The following is a 21,528-nucleotide window of genomic DNA, read 5'->3' as shown; positions in this document are numbered from 1 at the left end:
TGAGAAAGATATTTGAAATATATTCACTTATTAATGGCGTCATAATCATGGTTGCAAAACTAAAGGTCTTTTCAAGCTTGTGAAAACCTGTTATTCTGCCACAGAATCTCTACAGGGAGAGAAGGTATGAGAGACAAAGTGAGAGTATGAGAGACACTAAGTGATGACTGAGACTCACATGCATCCACATTGAGAGAAGTCCAGGTAAGACTGGTCATCCCAGGACTGAGGGCCTCCTCAACGCGGTCCTGGAACGGTTTCATCAAGGGCAGCAGGGCATGGGCAATACTTCCCACAATGCACTTGTACTCAGACAGGATTTCCTGTAGGCTGCATGACAAAGAAGAGTCAAACATTTAACTGCTATTTCAAAAACACAATAAACATTGTAAAATGATGCTTCAACCGTATCATATTATAACAAATAAATGTCCAATATGAATATCTGATGCATGAATAGGGTTAAGTCTGTTTGAGCAATAACATTTCATTTTTATCCCACGTCAGCAAATGTCAGAGAAAATCCTGATGACATGCAGGTGGTAGATGGCATTGACAATTTCAGTGGAACCCAAGAGCATGGGTGGTGACAAACCAAGGATCATGATCAAGGCAAATCTGGGATTCAAATCCTGATCATCACACAACAAAGGGATGCAACTCTGCACAGCAAATGAAGACGGATGATACTCATGGAAAAACGTCCACAAACAACTCATTAATAATATATGGCAGAAATCAAAAGCAACTAAAAATAACAGGGACTTATCACTGTTCCGAGATGGATGACTTACGTGGTGTGATTACTCCTAATTGTCTCTTCCTTCACGACAAGCTCCTTCGCTTCCCGGGGGATCTCCAGTCCCATCGCCTGCAGGCACTTGGCTTCTTGGATCAGCTCCATAATCTGGGGGTCAAAGTTGACAAACAGGTCGCCAGACTCCGGGTGCTTCACCAGAAGTGAGGCGTGCAGTCCGCTCTTCGCTGCCTCCACGGCACGGAACCAGCCACGGTGATACAGCAGCTGCAAACACATCACAGGTTCATCATCAGTAATTGGCTTAGCATCAATTGACAATACTTGACACTTTCAGGAGAGAAAGTTAAAGAAAGTATGGAGTATTATTTTGTAATTATTGAAAGTCAGGGATTGAAACCTTTTTTTCAGTGTGCCACAGGACAATGATCGTGAGTGTTGTTTTACGCCGCTTTTGTCAATATTTCAGCAATATCACGGTGGGGGACACCAGAAATGGGCTTCACACATTGTACCCATGTGGGGAATCAAACCCAGGTCATCGGCATGATGAGGGAACATTTTGACCACTAGGCTACCCCACTGCCCCAGAGGGCAATGATAAAGATGTTCAAGTGTGACCTTGGGATTGAGTGTCAACCAGGAGAGATCTAATTTCAAAATCTGTTCAGTGCGTGTGTTCATTATTTTCCATAAAATGCCCAGTTCACTTGTAAGAAGTCCACATCTCACTGACTCAACATTATAGCACTTGCAAGGAAATATTATGTTTAAACTGTTACAATTTCAAACCCTGCTATCACGACACTAATACAAGGAATTTGAACCTTGAAAGCGATCCTCTTTTCAATATCTTACCTCATACTCAAGCAAAACACCAGCCATTTTGTTGAAGTTTCGGATTATCTTCTTGGCCTCAGCATGCTGCAAAAACAAGTTAACACAAATTAGCATAAATAAATAAATAAGAACCATGCAGAAATTCTGTAATTCCAAGAACTGTAGAAGCAACCTTCCCGAACTTCTGTACCGACCTTCAGTATCTCGGGCTTGGACTTGAACACCTTCATGGGGAGCTCGATCTTCCTGTACAGCTGCCTGGCCCAGGCGATGCGGCCCGCGATGGGGGGCAGGTTACGGGGGACGATGGGGTCGCCCTTGTTCTTCTGGTAGATCTTCCTGATTGACTCCAAGTCTTTGCCATAGCTCATCATCACGCGCATGTACTTCTCGTTCATGTCCAACTGGGCTCCGCTGATGGCATCAAATTTGTCCAGCAGCTCCAAGGCTTTCTCAGTCTGTAGATCAAACAAACATAATGTCCTGTGTTCACCTTTTTGTTTACTCCATGAAATACACCAACAACGAGTCGAACCAAACGTTCAGGCCTCATGTGAATCAATCAACATTTCATGTTCACAGACGCCTTGAACAGTCTGTTCACATATATATGAAAATAGAGATGGCTCAACTCAAGCTTCGCAAAATTTGGATGAAAATGTAAAAAAGTTGTTTATCACGTTGATTGTGGCCTGAATTTATCTCTATTTAATTTCTGTACACGTTAAATCTAAACAGCGAAGATTTGTAATAATAAGTGTAATAATAGTGAGGCTTGTGATGAAAGCTTTCAAATCATAATAATAATTATATTTGTGAAGTGCAAAACTCCACATCACCGAGGGACATGCTCAATGGACATAATTCTGTGATATTTTGACGCTACATAAGCACATGTCAAGATCATAGCCATTCTTACTTGCAGCAACAAACCCATCCAATTCATATAAATACAGTACTGTTCAGAAAACACATCCTCTCATTTCCTAACACCCTGCACCAATCACAATCATGTGTACATAGTTTTGACTAGAAGTGTACAAACAAATATTTCCATGATTCCTGAAATGTCCGTGCTGTGATTGAGGGTATGTTTGTTTTGACCAGTAGTGTATCTGTCAGTGGCTGCTGCAGCTCGTCGACTCACCGTCAGAGATCTCTGGAACCACGAGTCCATGAATGTCTGGATGCTCATACGGAGGGAATCGATCTGGTTACGGAAATCCTGATAGTCCTGATCAAACTGAAACACAGAGCAGATGTTTTACACATGAGTCTACAAAAGTGTTGACACCTAGACAAATGGAAGGGTAATAAGATCCTGTCGACCACTGTAAAATGTCTTCTGACTAAGACAGCTTGTGCAATATATGGGGACAATGCACTTACTTGAAAACTACCCTTACAAATTTATTTGTTTAATTTAGGGCTGAAAAACACAGTCAACCAGTTAAATTAGTCACAAATGACAATAGTTGACTGAAAATATTGTTGAACAATGTCAATTAGTGCATTTCATACCCAGTCAATATATGGTTGAAATACAGGCGATGTGACTTGAAACGTTAACTCACTACACCATATCTAATAATTGTAATGCTTCGCACATTGGAGAATCGGTATTCAAATCTGATATTTAGAATCTATTCTTCATTAGACATAGTGGTTATTATCTATGTTGTTTGTTTGTTGTTTTCCGCCGCACTCAGCAATATTCCAGCTATATGACAGCGGTCTGTAAATAATCGAGTCTGGACCAGACAATAGAGTGATTGATATCATGAGCATCAACCAACACAATTGGGATGCGATGACATACATCGACCAAGTCAGCTAGCCTGATCCCATTGGTCACCTCTTACGACAAGCATGGGTTGCTGAAGACTTATTCTAACCCGGAGCTTCACAAGTCTATTATTTATAAATTTCAAATTGTTTCAAAACTTCGTCCTGAGACCTATCACAGAGATTTACGCGTGACTGACTTTCTATCTGAGAGTTCCTGCGACTCTCACTAATGACTTTAGGGGGATACAGGAACGAAGAATGGGTCCCAAAACGGACAATGTACCAACAATAAAAAAACAAGCGTTTGTGAAGCTCTATGCTAATCATGGACAGTGTGAACCAAGTAATCAGAAATACAACTCCCAAGACTGGTACACATTTAGAATTGACGGAAGTCACAGACATCCGAGCTGCCCACTGACCCAGTACCAAGCGACTGACAGTTGTCATGGTGATGCGACACTGACCTCCTGCTTCCTGTGGTCCAGCACATCGTAGTTCTTCTTCTTGGTGACATCAACAATGGTCTTGTACCTGACGATGATGGTGTCGATACCCTCTATCTTGATGTCCTGAACCCCAGCAAACATCTCTATCGTGTTGATCATGTCGATGATCTTATCCAGACGTTTGCAGAATGTGTCAAACTTGCCAAAGATGTAGTTTTCACTGGAACAAAGGTAAAAATTGCTTCAAAATAAACGTAAGAACAGGCTTACAACTAAATCTATCAACAGTCAACTCTCACCCAAACCCTTAAAATCAGTAACCTACAAAAGCAATAAAATCAATAAATCAACTTTCCCCCCTTTTCCAAGTCTTAACTGGCCCATTATCTTGTTTGATAGGCATTACTTAGAAGTTGGCGGATGACATTATTCTGGCAGTTTCATGGCAACCTGGAAACTACTTAATATGTGCCAGGAAAACCATTGGTTGATAGCATAAATACTGATCCTCAACATTGGAGTGCCATGACACACAATCAGCCTGGCGCAGTGTCACCCAATCCCGAAGTTAGCCAGGGGTCCTGGCAGCCTTATCTGACCCCAACAAGGGTGTCATACTAGAAATAAGCAATTCACAAACACAAGACACAAGTTACAAGTTTACTACCAACATTTTACTACATCCCATATTTTACATCAAAGGAACAGAATTAAATTTTATTGTGAGTGAGTTGGGTTTAACGCCGCTTTTAACAGTATTCCAGTTATATCGCTGCGTGTCAGCTCAATGTGGGAGGAAAGCCCGAAGTGATGCAGGTCTCAGACGTTTACCACTTCTGTGAAACCCACGAGCACGGGTATGGTGCTGACAAACCTAGAAACATAATCGGGGCGAACCGGGATTCGAACCCACAATCATAGGTTTCTGGCGTGCCCAAGGGACACAACTCTGCACAGCGAATCGCGGCGCCTTAGACGACTGGGCCACCCGTGCCCCCAAATTTTATTGTGAATCTATGATAATATGAATGAACAGAACAGTAATGTATTACCTGAACTCAAACTGCCTCTCATTGGGCGTCTCATGGAGCCGTGCCTTGGTCTTGTGGAAGTGGCGCTGATACTCCTGGTTCAGCTTGATGCACTCCCCCAGCCTCTGCAGCAGCAGGAGCCTAGGGAAACAAGTCCGTTACAGTGTCACAGTGTGGGGAAGGCAGGCAGTACATGTCACCATTCATAGCCTTAAAAACTCATCTTTCGTAAAACTAGTTCAGAAGACAAGTTTATATGTCACTATTCCTGTTTTTATTGTAGCTTGTCCTGCTTGAACTGGACAAATCATTTCTGTCAGTTTTATTCAGTTCCAATTTGTATTTGTTTGTTTGCTGTTTAACGCCATACTAAGCAATATTCCAGCTATATGAGGGTCGCCTGTAAATAATCGAGTGGACCAGACAATCCAGTGATTGACATCATCAATCCCTGCAACTGGGAACAATGACATGCATCAACAAAGCCAGCAACCACCCAATCCCGTTAGTTGCCTCTTACGACAAGCAAAGTCGCCTTTTACGGCAAGCATCGGTTGCTGAAGACCTATTCTACCCCGGATTTTCACAGGTAGGTATGGTGCTGGCAACCCAAGAATCATAATCAGGCAAATCTGTGATCCATACCATGATCATAGGATTCTGGCACACCAAAGGGAGGCAACTCTGCATAGCCAACTGCAGTGCCCAAAACGACTAGGCCACCATGCCCCAAGTACAACAGAAGACAGGCTGAACGTACCTGGGGTGCTCCCACACCTTGGACACCCCCTGCATAATGTAGGCCTTGCATGTTGTGATCATCTGGTTGGTGACCTTCACGAACAGAGAGGTCATCCTCTCCGAGGTGTTGTAGTACTGGGAGATGCTGTAGATCATCCTGATGGCATTCATCAGACTCGGGATGTGTTCCACCATGCTGGCCTGTGCAAACATCGGCAAAATAGTCCATTCATTTGTATTCACACATTCTAAGAAATATTAGGTTGGAAATATATCAAATAAAGATTCTTAAAATATTTATTTAATTATAAACTGTAACAGACCAGTAAATACTATTCTCACAAATACTTTTCTGATCCAGTTCTGGTATCCAGTTGAGAAAACTGCTCAAAAGCGCTGGCAGGAAAATGCTAGACAGGCTTTGAGTAACAACCATCAAGGTACATGCGTTGACTTACTATCAAGCCTGACCTCCCCATCCATGAATTGTCCGTGCATGACAAGCATGGGTTGCTGGAAACCTATTCTAATCCAGAATACCCACATGGTTTCAGCATTAGGAACTTACTGGAGTGCACTTGACAAGTGGGCCGAAGAACTTGTCGAGGGTATACAGATATTTCACGTTGTCCTTGGCCTCATTAGCAGCGTCAGTGATTCGACCGTCCTGGACACAAAATTCAAAACATATCAGCATTCAATGCATAGTTCTTAATCAAAAGGAACAATGAACAAATGATCAGTCAGCTTTTTAATGAAAGCCCTAGTGATGCAGATTTTCAATGTTTATGAGCACGGCTCTAGCATTGAGAGACAGGATAAGTTTTGGGGAGAATCTGGGATTCAGACCTGTAACCATCAGATCCTGACACAGGCAAGGGATGCAACTCTGCACAGTGAATTACACTGTTTAAGATAACTGGGCCTCAAGTGATCACTCATGATGAAATAACGTTTGGTAAATGCTGAAATCTGTGTTTGTTCATTAACGCATATTACAGCTATTTAATGGTTGTCTGTAAATTTTAGAGTCTGAACCATACAATCAAGTGATTGATATCATGAGCATCAACCCATGCAATTGAGATACGATGATATGTATCAACAAAGTCAGTGACCACCCGATACCGTTAGTCGCCTCCTAGGACAAGCATGGGTTGCTGAAGACCTATTCTCTACCTGGATCTTCACCGGTTTGAAATATATGTGCATCTCTTAGATGACATTACAAAAGCAATAAACAAAATATTTCCTAAAGAGCAAAATGAGTCTGTAGGTTGTATCAAATCAGTGACATTAGTCCGTAGAATAATGAGAGGAACAAACTTCATAATCATTTCATAAGCATGGTCATAATCAAAATTTTATTAATTTTTAATCCAATAAATTCAGCATTGAAATTACCATGGAAGAATTCATCAGCAGTACTAGTCCCGGTGGACACTATCAAGGGATAGTTATCTATGTTTATGACAAGGACCCACTGACCCTGACGCTTAATTTCAGTCATTGTTAATGTATCTACAATTATCCATGGGATTACATCTCCATTCTATATATACATACCTGGACCCATCCACCACCATAGCTTTAGTTTACAATCCCCAACTGACCACAGAATGTCCCTTGCCAATTAGCTTTGAACCAACAACAAATGCCTCTTCTGATCAAAAGTTTGGCATAGAACTACATTCAAAAGCGCTGCCTAACACAAGCCCTCAATATTTTAAATCAAATAAAAAAACTCCTTATGAATGAACTTTAGCTGTAAAAGATGGAGTCCTCGTTTCAGACATTCTCAGCTGTTCTTTAAATGGAATGCAACAAGGCATTAGATAATTGGTGATATCACCACTAGTTTCAAACATTTTATTTTTTTTTTTCAAAACTTTTCAAAGTTATGGTGAAAATTGGGTCCAGTGTATTTATGAAATGGATACATGATACACTGGCTCGTCCAGCTGCTGCAGATTCCAGAAAGTGCCCCTATCATCTCACCAGCTCCTTCCACTTCTTCAGTGACTTGGACTTGGCCACCTGTAACACGCCCACCACTCTCTTGACTCTTGGGTTCTTCATCTGCTCCAGGAGGCTGCAGAAACAATTCATCACAGTCAACCACTGACTACAACACACGGCAATCCCGCTTCAGACAGCATCAATAATTGATCTCTCTTCTAATTACAGAGTCCTCAAACGAGTAAAATCAATATCTGGCCACAGGCGTAATTGACTAATATTTTGGATGGTGCTGAAACAGTGACGTACCTGTTTTTCAATACGCCAGCCTCAATCACAGTCTAAAATACAGGATTATATAACTAAGGCTATTAATAATACAGAAGTCATCATTATCAGGTTTATTCAGTGCAGTCAACCATCTCAAATAAATTGATTCATTTGCTTCTAAAAAGATCGTGTGACAAGGAACGTGACTGAATGATTGGAGTTTAATGTCTAACTATTCTGCAGTCATAACACCGAGAGTAAATTGTAGTCGTGCGGAAATCCACCAATAATCTTCTACATGATTAAACACTAAAAGACCGAGGCTATTTGTAGTTATGAGCGATAACGACTTTGACTAATCGAAAAGTGTCTCAGTTTAGACACACAACATTAAATCCATTCTGTAGACCTTGGCACAACAAACTTAAAACAAAACATTAGAATAAATTCCTCTTACTCTACAGACAACAATATTCCAGCTACCGTTCTCACTATATTAAGCACCCAGCTCAATAAGTTCCCTTTGACCAACTTCAAGACCAATTTGTAAGTAGCTCTTGAAATCACCCCTACTAAGACTGAACATTTATACCACAGCCCATATTTTCTTGTGTATATTACTGATTTCTTGAAAACAAAAGTGTAGAAAGGCAGCATAAGGCTAAAAAATACAGTTGTCTTGGTTCTCAGGCATCGCCCGCATCATCATAAAGTTTGCCGTACGTTTCAGATTTTTTTCCATTTAAAAAAAAAGTTTAACGGTAGTCAAATACTGTATTCCAGTATTTTACTCATTAAGGAATACATTAAGCACAGAAAATGCTTAAAAGGGAACACAATAGGGTGGAAGACATACTTGTTGAATCTGGCCATACGACTCTTCCAGTACGCTAGTTCCGCAGTTGGTCCGATGTCATCAGCTTCTCGCCGCATCTGCTCACTCTCGGCCAGGACCTGCTCGATCTGTTTGGACCACATGCCTAGCAGTTCCTCCAGCTTCTCCAGGTACTCTGTGTTTGCAGCTGTAACAGATGTCCACAGCTTCACCATGTGTCTCTACAGCCTCATTGAGGGAGTTACAAGGATCTTCGTGCTAAGATTACTTGGTGCAAGTGGCCCTGAACTTCATAACTGAGCACACAAACCACTCTTCTACCTTACACCTAACAGAGAGAGGAACACATTCCTCAGACTTTGCCTTGCATGTTAAGAATTGTCAACAAAATGACACATTTTTTTCTCTTTCCCCCCTCCCCCATCATATTTTAAGGTCTCAAGAATTCCACACCGTACCTGCCGTCTGATAATCTGCAGGGGACTCCATGCTATCTATGATGTGCCCTGTTCCGTTCTCCTCCAGGGCGACCTGGCCCTCCATGTTGTTCAGGGCAGAGATAAGGCTGCTGATGAATTTCTCCATGTTTTCCAAGAAATCCTCAACCTGAGCATTGTTGCCATTGCTGCCATTTGTCAAAGTGCCCCATTGCTGGAAAGGACAACTTCAATTCAAAACACATTCTACTCTTGCTCATCTTTGCACAAAGTGAGTGAGTATGGTTTTAAGCCACTTTTAGCAATATTCAAACAATATCACGGTGGTGGACACCAGGAATGACAAGTACACGTTTAAACCACTAGGCTACCCCACCGCCCCTTTGCATAAATACATAACCAATCAAATATAACAGAAAGAGACCAGAGGATTTATTTTCAAGTCAAATTTGATTTTTAACACATGTGAATCTGAAAAATCACTGCATTCACAAACATACTACTTGGATATGACAAAAAAATGAAATCTTACAAAAAAAAGTAATTAGCCTCAAATTTCCACTATTCTGTTACCTACCTCCAGAGATTTCAGAGCTGGCAGTATGACCTTTGACATGTGTTTCTCGAACCCACTGAGCACCTGCCCCTGGTTGCAGTCCATCATACCGAAGTTGACCTCGTCTGCGATGTTTCTGTTCGAGATGGCCTTGGTTGACAACCTCAGGAAGTACAGACACACTCCGTGTAGACCCTGAGAAACACACAGACGTACACCGGACCAATCAGAATGCAGGGCCTTTACAGCATGTCACTCACAAAATTCAAGACCTTTTTCAGGCCTTTTCAACGCCCTTCTGATTAATACATTAAAGAAGCATACAATCATTGCACTACCACTCCATTGTGTACTGCCATTGTAATTGCTGTGCACTAACTCGTACTGATTTGTAAACCTAGTGAATTTTGTAATACATTAGTTGACTGAACAGCCAACAAATGGTATACAAACTAACTTCTTTTACATACAGATTTCTTGGTTAACATATTGTTTCAATTTGGGACTCAACATGTAACAGAAACAAACACTGATGTGCTGCTACCCGACAATGGGGAGTGAGTGAGAATGGTTTAATGTTGCTGTTAGCAATATTCCAGCAATATCACGGCGGGGGACACCAGAAATGGGCTTCACACATTGTACTCATGTCAGGAATCGAACCCGGGTCTTTGGTGTGACAAGCAAACGCTTTATCCACAAGGCTACCCGGCTGCCCCTGCTACCCCACAATATTGTCCCACCACTCATATCATTCATAATCATATAAAAGAAGAACTATAAAAGAATATAAAAATCCTGAAACAATAAACCTATCCCTTCAACCAACTGCCGATACTGACTGGCTGAGCTAGGAGATTACGGAGATCTTGTTTGTGTCTGAATGTCCAGCTGATTACAAGTTTCATAATAAATTCACTTAGGGGACAGACTTGATTAGCTCGAAAATAGCCTAGAACTCCAATTTTAGCCTGCTTTATCAGCTTATGCTGCAAAATAGCAACAAATTAACCGATTTTTATGTTATCAATGAACATTCCGGAAACACTAACTATTCTGGAAACTATATCTCATTTCAAGTAAATGGGCCTTTGTGGAAAGGGCTGGCACTTATGAAAAAACCAATGTTAATAGTCTGTGCTACGTTGCGATCCCTTTGATCACAAAGAGGATAATACATGACAACGGCCCTTTAGCCCATGGGATTAACATGGATTTGAAATTTGATAATACAGCAAACCTATTAACTGTTCATTTCAACACTTGCATATTAGGACTTAAAACACTAACTGTACCATGCTACAGCGTATCAAAAGGGCAGATTTTACATGTTTTCAGCAAGCATATTTCTTAGACCTACGCTGATTTTCTAAGACATCGACCAAGTCTGTACACCTCATGGTGAAGAGTTCATATTTAGTCACAGACTTGCTCATAGTCTTGAAGTTGACAATATTCAGGCTGTATTTTCACTCCTTTTAACTGTACTTGTGTCTTCGGTTAAGTCAAAGCTCAAAGTGTAAAAAAGAACACTAGTTTTCATACAAATTTTTCTACAACTCAGAGCTCCAGATAAGCTGCTGCGTATCTGCGTATCTGCGTAAAAAAACGCATCAGAAATGCAGAAATGCGCAGTAAAATAAAATCCAAGCGTACAAAATACGCAGCGAACATTACAGATACGCTACAAAAATAAAACTTGTGCATATCATCAAAATATTGTGAAGTAACCCTGCATATTCGATTAGCAAATCAGCAACTTATTTTGAAATTATAAACAACCTTGCCAAACTCCACGATGACAGTTACATCATGATCATTTGCCATCCCACTTTCTTGTGGAAGTATTGTGGTATTTTTGAGTCCTATAAAGCTCTCAAACCCACACGACACCAGTTTGCAGGGACTAGATGAATAGAGTTTTTAAATATTTGACTTAAATACCCACATGTGTAAAAACTAGTGGGTAACAGAAATTTGAATACCCAGATAGAATTACTGATACCCAATGATTTTAAAATCATTGGGTAAAATACCCACAACACCAAGAGCTAATCTGGAGCTCTGACAACTTCAAAATTTAACTGAGCCAAAAGGTGTGACTAGGGTCAATCGGAGTTATTCAAAACTCGCTTTGTTAACTTGCATTTCATAATATTCACCTAGCAACTGACTAATGAGTACCCAAATAAAACAGAAACAATGTCTGACTTTCATGTACTGCACTAATTGCAACATCTTGATACATACTGGAAAGTCATAAGACCATTAATATCTTTAAGATCCGTCAATATGCTGCCTTGAAATACTATTATTAATCACAACCAAAAATCCTTTAAATATATCTCTTCCTTATAATGAAGTTCATAACATACACCGTCTTGAAGCTATTGTCAACACAGTACATTCGTGCAGCCTACTAATAAGTGATTTAGACAGAAAGGCTCAATACCCAAACACTTTCATCACACAATGGCTGCTTTCACAATAAACATCTAGGCCACTGTAATTACAGTCATTAGTATACAAGCTGGAATTGTGTTAAACACAACTACCTTTCAAGCCCCAATCAAAGGTGTAATCTGACACAATATATCCCATTTCACAACAAACACAATCAATATACCGATGTTTAAACTGTAACAATGTAACGGCAATAAATCCTAGATGGTGTTTGCGCCAAGAGTAATAACAATTTGATTGAAGTTGTGATAACATCACTGCTTTTCTCGTTTTCCCTTTTATGTATAATATAATAGGACTTATCTACGAATGAACAGAAAAAACACTTCCTGTTGACAAATGCAAGGAAATGATAACACAGTTCCCAACGACGGCGGCATCGTAAACCCATTGAGTGATGACAGACGGTGCTTAATGGTACAAATCACACAACTTTGAGAGCTGATCAATACCAATCTTTATCTTTATATGATCAATAAATAACGCAATGGGAGGCAGTCAAGATTCAAGCTGACAACCCTCGTCCAATGTCCCCAGGTAACAGATCATGGCAAAATGCCAGAGGTACAGTCTGTAATTAACATGCAACAATACCTGGTTATGTTGCCGTAATGTTGGGCGATTACCACTGATGCAATAAACAATGTCACAAACAACGCTATAAACCCCTCGTGTTTTAACGTTACCTGGGCATAATATATTAGTAATGGTGTACGAATGACACAATATCAATAAACACCTCATTGCAAAAACTTATTTAACAATTATTTGCTAGTTTAGTGTGTGTTTATGAAAGGAAAAGAATTTGAAAAACGAAAGGTGTAAAGGTCAAGTCTGCATTTAATCTGCTTAAAAGGCTAGTGCATGTGTACTGCTTATATTTACATTATTGTGAAACAAGAAATGTAAAACAAACCTAGAGCCATCCTCTATTATCCAGGGTACTATATCTCCATTGTGTAGTGTTAAATACCCTGGACTCGCGCCATCAAAGCTACATTTTGGAAGTGACATGACCATCTCAATCTCGCTCATCCCTAGCTTAGCACAGGTGTTCTCTCACTCAAGTAATTTCATCGAATCACTATTTTCATGCCAATAGAATTGGGCTTTAAACAAAAGTTTTAAAAGAGAATCACATGCATTTTGCAAGACAGCTATCAGCCATGTTTGTTTGATGCTAGTAATATAGCTGCACGTGACAATGTCACTATTTGAAAAATAGGGTGATAGAGCTCAGAATGTGCAGAAAAAATTACTTTGCTTGCATTTGAAAACCAATATCAAAGCAAACCATCAATATCAAGAAACTACTCGAAAATAGAAATTCCATAATGGCATGCAACAACCTCATAAGTGACATCCATCAGAGCCCCATTTAGACAAACACGTAGTATTTTGTATTAACTTTGATAATTAAATAGTATCTTTACTTATGCAAGCATCCCCTACCAAAATGGCAGAAAGTGTGCAGAATACTGCAGTCCTGCAATAGGGTATTTATCATGACAGAATGGAGATACAATATACAGGATAACTGAGGTGGATCAAAGTCCTGTTGTGAGAGGGAAGAAAGGTTATTTCAGTACAAGCCATTTGATGCAGTGCATGTATGTCATGTACATTTCCCATGTCGAGGTAGCCATGTCAGTGTGGGCCAGTCATGTCAGACTGTAAAACACAATGTGGTGAACGTGTCTTACCTCAGTGTCTCCACTTGTGATAAATAACCTCTTGCTGGGGTTACCAGTCGGGGTTGTCTTCTGCAACAGCAAACAGTCAGACGAAATGTTAGAAGAATGTCATCAGAAAGTCATTGCAAGCTTGGCACCAAGAATTATTTCCAAATTGGAAACGACAGGGTGAAAACATAGCACAGCTAGTATTATTCTCCATCCAGAACTGTGCATTTACATTTATTTTCAAAATACAGAAATCAGACATGCTGCACTTAATGTTTGTACCAAGAATATAAAAGCTGCAGCATTAGAAATTGGCACTAGTCCTGCAGTCTTTGCCAAACTGCCCAATGGTTAAGGTATCATAAGGACTAGTGGAAATTTGCCATTTTCAAGGGTTTTGTCATATGTTATCATTATAAGGACTCATGGAATAAAAATGTTAGTTTCTTTGACTGAAGCTGCCAAGCTGATTAGAGTCCGATCTTAACAGAGGGAGGTATTGAGCAAATGATCTGACTTTAATTAAAATAATATAAAAGTACACATATATTGATGACTTCTAGTTTTAGTCCCTTCAATAGATAACTTATAACGTCTTTCTACATGAAGCAATAGAAATACCACTCACAGTGGCCTCTTGATAGAAAAACATCAACTTTCTGGCTCCTTTCTCCGCAAAGAAGTTGTCAATAAGGTCAAACTGAAAAGAGAAAACATGACATCACTCTCCACCCACAGTTACATCACAAACGATGTGTCATGGCTACACGTCAAGTTCAAGGTCAACTATCAGCCATTCCCTTTCTCAGTTGTTTGATGCCATGAATATGAGGGATGGACACAGTGCAAGATAAATATATTTTCATGTATTATATTGTTCTTCTCTCACCTTGTCATCTCCCAAGATGAAGTCTTCTACTACAGCAGCATCAAGGCCAAGAGCATCTGAAATCTACAAAAACAACAATAAACCTTCTTCACAAATGAATTCTTGTGAAACTCACAGCACACCAGGTGTCAATGTCAGTTTGAATAGTTCGTGGATTTATCAACATGTAACATTGGCTAAAAGTCAGAATTAACATCCCTAATCAGTTGAATTGTATCATCTAATTTGACCTTCAGCTAACAGTGAGTGAGTGAGTATGGTTTACGCCGCTTTTAGCAATATTCCAGCAATATCACGGCGGGGGACACCAGAAATGGGCTTCACGCATTGTACCCATGTAGGGGAATCGAAATCAGGTCTTCGTTGTGACGAGGGAACGCTTTAACCACTAGACTTCCCTACCGGCTGTAAACAGTTTGGACAAAACATGGGAATATCCCCACCTGGCAGAGCAACATGAAGGCAAATAGAATAATTCACAAACCTTTTCAGTGAGGTAGGAATGTCTTGCATCCATCTGAAAAACAATAAAGATATTTACAAAGTATTTCTGGGAGCGGGTTACATTCTCCAGCTCAACTGTAAGGGAGTGTGTTAGCAAGTGAATGTTGTTTTATTCAGACTACATTCTTGTTCTATGACAACAGCCTGTAAATAATCAAACTAGTGGTTGATAGTATGAACAACTATCCACTAATCGCCAGATCCTCAATTTAGTCAGTTCTTGTGATAAATAAACGTGATGGGGATTGATTCTGAACCGAATCCCAATGAGGATCTAGTCATGGAGAACCAAAGGATAGGATGCACAAGACATCCTCATAAGACCTGGTGTTTATCATAATCTTGAGATAAGTAGCAATATTCACAGACCATCTTTAACAACAGGGAGACGAAAATGGGTTCAACTAATATCACCCTGGAAGCCGTGTCCATGACATGTCAAGGACATGCTGTAATCCCAGAACAACAAACAGCGCCACCTACCTGCAGTTTCCTCTCATCCTTGTTGGCTTTTGCACGCTGGACTTCCTTCATAGCGTCTCCGGCCAGAACGATCTTCTTCATGGCGGCCTGCACACAAAACAAACATAGCAGCCGGTGACAAACACCTCAGTCTACTAGTCCTTAGCTTACTAGTCTCTCAGCTCTTAGCACTGATCGTACAAGAACAAACAGAATGTTACTAGACTCAGGCTTCAGACTAGTGGCTCAAGTCTCATACTGAGATATTCCAAGGGACCAAGGGAAAAGTCAAGTCATAAAATAAGGGAAAACAATATTTTTCAAACTTTAACCATGAGCATGTCAGTGACTTGATCTTTCAACTCTGTTGTTTTTCACCAAATTTATATTCTAATAAGAGCCCCCCATTTCTCATTTTGAGAGCGCCCTGGGCACTTATTACGTCAAATACGGTACTAACTGTATTTATCTGCAATGAAATTCAGCTTGAGTCAGAGACTAGCTGATAAATAAAATATTTTACAAACTTAAGTCCAGATATACAATGAATATGTTTTAATAACCAGAGAGTGTAATAACAGGAATAAATTGTGGACTTCTGTTCAGATTTGTTGATTGGTATTTCTGGTGTTGGGTGCTCAAAGTGATCAGCTGGTTATGTTTTTTGCAAAGGGGAAAAAACTTGATTTTAATAAAATGTACATAGATTTTGGAAGCCATGCATCACCGCATGCTATACCGAGTTCGCCCTTTATTGAAGGGCGCAATAGCAAGAGAACACTGTATTAATAAAATCACTTCTTGAAAACCAGCCTGTCTCACCCATATAGCCAAACCCATACATTTACTGCCAAATACAAGCAAGTTTTGAAAACAACAAAGTCTAATTCTGAGTCATACCAATACATTTGATTAACAATTCCTGAAAGGTCTGGTCAGTTCCTAGCATATAATACTGATCCTATGGGCCCAAAAGGCCTCTTATATACTGTCCTTTGTCAATGATTTGAAAATGTAGCTTAATCTAAAGAATTCACAAAATAATCAAATATCATTTAACATGATTCACAAAACAATAAAGTCATCAACACATCATTAAAAATCTAAAATAACTCAAATTGTTAAAAACCTTACAGCTGTGTTTCTCATAAAGAAGTCTTAAAATGTTTCTCCATTTTCACTAAATGCAAATCTATGTAACAGCCTTTTGACCATGTCATTTTATTATCACTTAACAAGAACATTAGATTATCCATAACTATTTGTAGAATAACGTAGCTTAAGAAAAATAGAATGTACCTTTTCAATGACCATAACCAAACATAAAACATGCCACGTCCGACACATTTACAGTAAGTGCCCCCCTTTAAAAGGAATTTATTCTCGGGCTGTATTATAATGCGAGCGGCTATAGTGTCTATTGCTGTCAATCAGTGTGATCACTGAAGCAATGGTACGTTTGTCGCATGCCCTATTGATTGGCTCTGCTAAGTGATAGCATAAAAAACTAGATCAATTTTGTCAATAAACTAAAAGCTCTGGAAACCTAAAAGGGATGGATTTAAAAAATGAGCCTTGTTATTATTAATATAGGTAAACATCATGATAAAAATGTTACACTCGAACACTAATAGCCAATATGCCTGAGACAATGTAATTGCAAAGTCATACTTCATAAACAATTTAAAGTTTCCTCAACTTGCCAGAAAGTCCTTTAACAAACCTAATGTACTTAATATTAAACTAGATTTATTTTATTACATATCAACTTTCACATGTTGAGTTGATAACCCATACAGAATAAATTACTAGACTTATGTTTCAGACTTGATGTAAAACCCAGCATTTGACAGTTTATATATAGAATGAATGAATAAATAAATATTGCTTTACACCACATCAGCAATATTATAGCTTCGTTTGTTTCTTGTTTTGTCTGTTGCTTAACGCCACACTTAACATAATTCCATCCATATGACTGTGGTCTGTAAATAACTGAGTCTGGATAAGACAATCCAGTGATTGACATCATGAGCATCGATCTGCACAATTGGGATATGATGACATTCATCAACCAGGTCAGCGAGCCTGACCACCCAATCCGTTCTTACGACAAGCATAGTCCCCTTTTACAACAAGCATGGGTTGTTGAAGACCTATTCTACCCCGGATGTTCACGGGTCCAATATTGCAGCTAATCACAGCATATGTATACAGAAGGTAATCCTATTACTTCTGATATTTTCAATATTGACATTTATAGGGATCCTTAATTTCAACAACAAAAAGTGAAACTCAGTCTATTCACATTTTTGAATTACAATGAAACTAAGTTTCTAAAATGCAATATCAATCAAAGATATGTACCTCTCCGTTTTAATGGGTACAATGTGAATGTGTGAAGCCCATTTCTGGTGTCTCCCGCCGTGATATTGCTGGAATATTGCTAAAAGCGGCGTAAAACCATAGAAATGGCCTTCACACATCATAAGTCACTGAAAACTATTGATACAACATCTACAATATATCAACATTTTGCAGAATTTCTGTTAAAGTATGGCTATTGATATTTCTCAACTGACATCAAACATGCAACATTAAGACAATTGTATTCTGAAGTGGCAGTGAAATATCATTTTCACTTTCTGATAAAGAAAAAAAATCAAAATCAAATCTATTATCAATCTGTTATTTGAATGTACACATGTAAAACTGTTGTGGCACAGATTGATGGAATGGATAAAAAAAAAGTACTGGCACAATAAATGGAAATAAATAAACAAAATGTCAGATTTGGATTTACGCTATGTTAAATATGTGTGTAGATAGTACTAGATACATTGTTTATATATGTTACATAATATCATGCATACATATGAACCTGTATAAAAAAAAAGTTTAATTCAATAAGGTATTGTTTCTTAACGGCAGTTAAAATTTAGGGTTCATTCAAAATACACATTTGCTTTATAAAAAGGTAATAAAACTAAAACGGTTGGAAAACCCCAAAGACGGGCAAATATGATCAGAATGTATATTACATGTTTTATGTATTAGAATAATTCCTTTTTAAAAAAAAAAATTTCCTCACCTTCGAGACCTGCATCTTTGGAGCTGGCTTCTTGGTTCCCTTGTCATCTCCTGCAACACAAACATGGGTGAGCATCTTCAAGCAAAGCTATGCAGTTCCCCCGGGGGCCTTAGGATATTTGTAGTAACTGAATATTGGGGCCGTTAACATTGGAGCTATGGCGAATACCCCTTGACTTTCATCTGTAATTTTGAACACTGTTAAGGTCTGTCAAGACAGAATGACAGAATTGAATCCTTTTCAAAGGGGGACAACCACACAAGAGACCTTTTTCAAAATTGTGTGATCCCCAGATAAACATGAGGATTTTACCAGGATTCTAAATTTCATAGAGATTTATTCCCCTTAAAGTCATGACACTCATTTTTTTATTTATATCAATTATTTGTAAACAAGGCAAGGCTTTTAATTTCTATTACTTGGTTTACAGATATGTTTTTTCCAAATACTGGATCATTGGTCAAAATTAAAATTTGAATAATTTTTTTAAAAATATTTCTTAGTGGTCACTAAATAGGATAATTGGAAGTGTAAAAAATATATATATATATGATCAGTTTTAATTTACAACCATAAAAACAAACTATTCTGGAACCAGTAAAATTAGAGCACACATACACTCATTTATACCATCTAAGTTGCAGGCACTGAAGATGGCGGCAACACCATATAGAATATTTTAACAAACTTGAAAGAACTAAAAAATTATTAGCACCATAATTTTAATATTCCATAATTGTTAAATATGGAGTCGGTGAACCCCAAAACCATATACTAAAGAAAAAATGCCAAATAAAAGCAACAGAAGATATTAATCACTTAAACCTCCAGATAACCTTCATAAAACTCAACTACAAGTACGTGACAGACACACTGGTTTGTGTCCAGATTCACACTCCAGTCGCTGGGGTCAAAGAATGTAGCTTACAGTTCATAAACTGTACAGACATCGGCTTTATCAATACAGTCACCGCTCCCCTCTAATGGCTGTCTTATCAATAGGCTCTTTTATATCAACAAGTCATCGGCCTCTAATACCTTGAATCACACAGCAGATACTTGATAATATTTACTGTTGCATTGAGCTAAATGGACTACATGTACAAATTGCATGTGCAAATAATAAATAGACGAGAAAATTGTCCCTTTCAGAGTAATCAATCATGCATACCGTCTCAGTGGGTAAGCACAAATAGAACACTATAAGCCCAAGAGGATCTCCGGGCGTGATCGTGAGTACATTTCCGTTTCTTATCATGAAAGATTGCATTGTGGGCGAGGTACTTGATTGTGAATGGGGTGCTGGATATATCAGACAATCCTACTGATGGGAAACAAACTCACTATGTACATATTTACTTAACAGTCAATCGAGTCTGGCTTGTCTATATAGAGTGCGAATTTATGGTAACTTAGTGATAAAACTTTTGATTATGATAAGTGTGTTTGTTTGTTTAATACTCTTGTGGCATTGGCAGTTTGACACTGTATGCTCAATATAGTACATATAGCATGAACAACATGTCACTTTGGTTCAAGAGGATATAACTAGAGATTGTCAAGCACCAGATTACTAAATCTTAACATAGAACACATGTTAATTAATTTCACATTTTCAAATCTGGACAACATGTTAAATTTGACTTTGGCAGATTTGTAGTTAATTTTTAAAAAAGCAATATAAAATATTCAGTAAACAGTAATTTTCTTTACCAAGCTTAGAGTATTTTTGCAGGTGTCATATTTCCTAGGATTTAATTTATTTCAAACACTTTAAGCATTCTTATTTTAATTTGTTTAATTTGTTTTTAAACTTATTTTAACCTTCATTCAATTTTAAAAAAAATTAAGCTGAGACTGATAAATTGAAAAACGGATTAAAATCTGAACTGCAAACTGACATATACGCTATCTGTGTACACGCTAAGTAAATATTTACACACAAAAATGACAGCTGACAGGGGATTTGTCGACCTCTGAGTCTGAATATTTGGGACGCTCAGATAGGTTTGTTTAGGTCGTCATATCCTATTGATTTCACTTTCTTGAACAGAAATGAGCTTGTATGTGCTAAATTGTGCAATATAAATAAAAGAAGCGGAAATGGTGACTTGTAAATCTAAACCATTTAGTAAATGACAAGGTCGAACGTTTTGAGTCATGACGCTTCTACCACTCACCTTTGGTTACCAGAGGGGGCGCAACTTCTTGATCAGGTTTGGGGCTGTCAGGTTTGTTTTGCTCTTTTTCACTAGGCCCGCCGTCTTGTTCGACGTCTCCCATTTTGAGGAAATTATTAGTATCCCCTCACAATCAACAGTCCAGTTGTGTCCAAGTGCCCTTGTGAGAAATGAATTGTTACTGCGAGTTCTCACTCAACACTCGAACTAAGTAGGCGCGTCATCCTTGAGCTGTGCTACCGCGCACGTGTTCTGACTTCCGCGCTGTGGGGGATACAAAATAGTCCGCGATAAAAATACTGCAACAAATATTTATTGCTCGTTATTTTTACTTGAGATTGTAGGTATGAACCGGGCAGGGTATTGTCACAAATATGCCTTGCAGAAGATATGTTTTGATCATGAATAAGATGACAGATGTTTTTTTGCGGACTAATATTTTGGCAAGTGGCTCGTTGGAGACGTTTCCTCACCATGGAGACATGTACACAAAAGAGCCGGGGTCTGAAGCGGATTAGGGTCATTATTCTTACCTAATCAGTTCACGTATCGAAAATCTTTTCACGGCTGTGTGGTGTTGCGGAATGATAAACA

At 38.8% G+C, this 21,528-nt stretch overlaps 1 protein-coding gene across 2 annotated transcripts in view; it reads right to left on the bottom strand.

The window, feature by feature from the left end:
* The window catches only part of LOC124133546 (dynein axonemal heavy chain 5-like), a 73,676-nt gene extending 52,509 nt beyond the window's left edge, over positions 1–21,167 (bottom strand). For both annotated transcript variants that reach the window (XM_046497979.2, XM_046497980.2), the window contains exons 1-20: positions 20,935–21,167; positions 18,755–18,804; positions 15,685–15,771; positions 15,182–15,214; positions 14,698–14,760; positions 14,437–14,508; positions 13,830–13,889; positions 9,685–9,858; positions 9,129–9,321; positions 8,692–8,857; positions 7,605–7,698; positions 6,175–6,273; positions 5,626–5,807; positions 4,887–5,006; positions 3,853–4,054; positions 2,745–2,840; positions 1,792–2,055; positions 1,616–1,681; positions 795–1,024; positions 179–330 (exon numbers count right to left, since the gene is read on the bottom strand). In XM_046497979.2, the coding sequence (XP_046353935.2) occupies positions 179–330; positions 795–1,024; positions 1,616–1,681; positions 1,792–2,055; positions 2,745–2,840; positions 3,853–4,054; positions 4,887–5,006; positions 5,626–5,807; positions 6,175–6,273; positions 7,605–7,698; positions 8,692–8,857; positions 9,129–9,321; positions 9,685–9,858; positions 13,830–13,889; positions 14,437–14,508; positions 14,698–14,760; positions 15,182–15,214; positions 15,685–15,771; positions 18,755–18,804; positions 20,935–21,037 (2,506 nt within the window). In that variant the 5' untranslated portion in view covers positions 21,038–21,167. The remainder of the gene's footprint in view (positions 1–178; positions 331–794; positions 1,025–1,615; positions 1,682–1,791; positions 2,056–2,744; positions 2,841–3,852; positions 4,055–4,886; positions 5,007–5,625; positions 5,808–6,174; positions 6,274–7,604; positions 7,699–8,691; positions 8,858–9,128; positions 9,322–9,684; positions 9,859–13,829; positions 13,890–14,436; positions 14,509–14,697; positions 14,761–15,181; positions 15,215–15,684; positions 15,772–18,754; positions 18,805–20,934) is intronic.
* Positions 21,168–21,528: the final 361 nt, after the last annotated feature.

The sequence above is a fragment of the Haliotis rufescens genome, unplaced genomic scaffold (assembly GCF_023055435.1).
Source record: "Haliotis rufescens isolate VD_foot unplaced genomic scaffold, xgHalRufe1.0.p SCAF_5, whole genome shotgun sequence".
Taxonomy (NCBI): Eukaryota; Metazoa; Mollusca; class Gastropoda; order Lepetellida; family Haliotidae; genus Haliotis; species Haliotis rufescens.
This window is presented reverse-complemented; position numbering and strand designations above follow the sequence as displayed.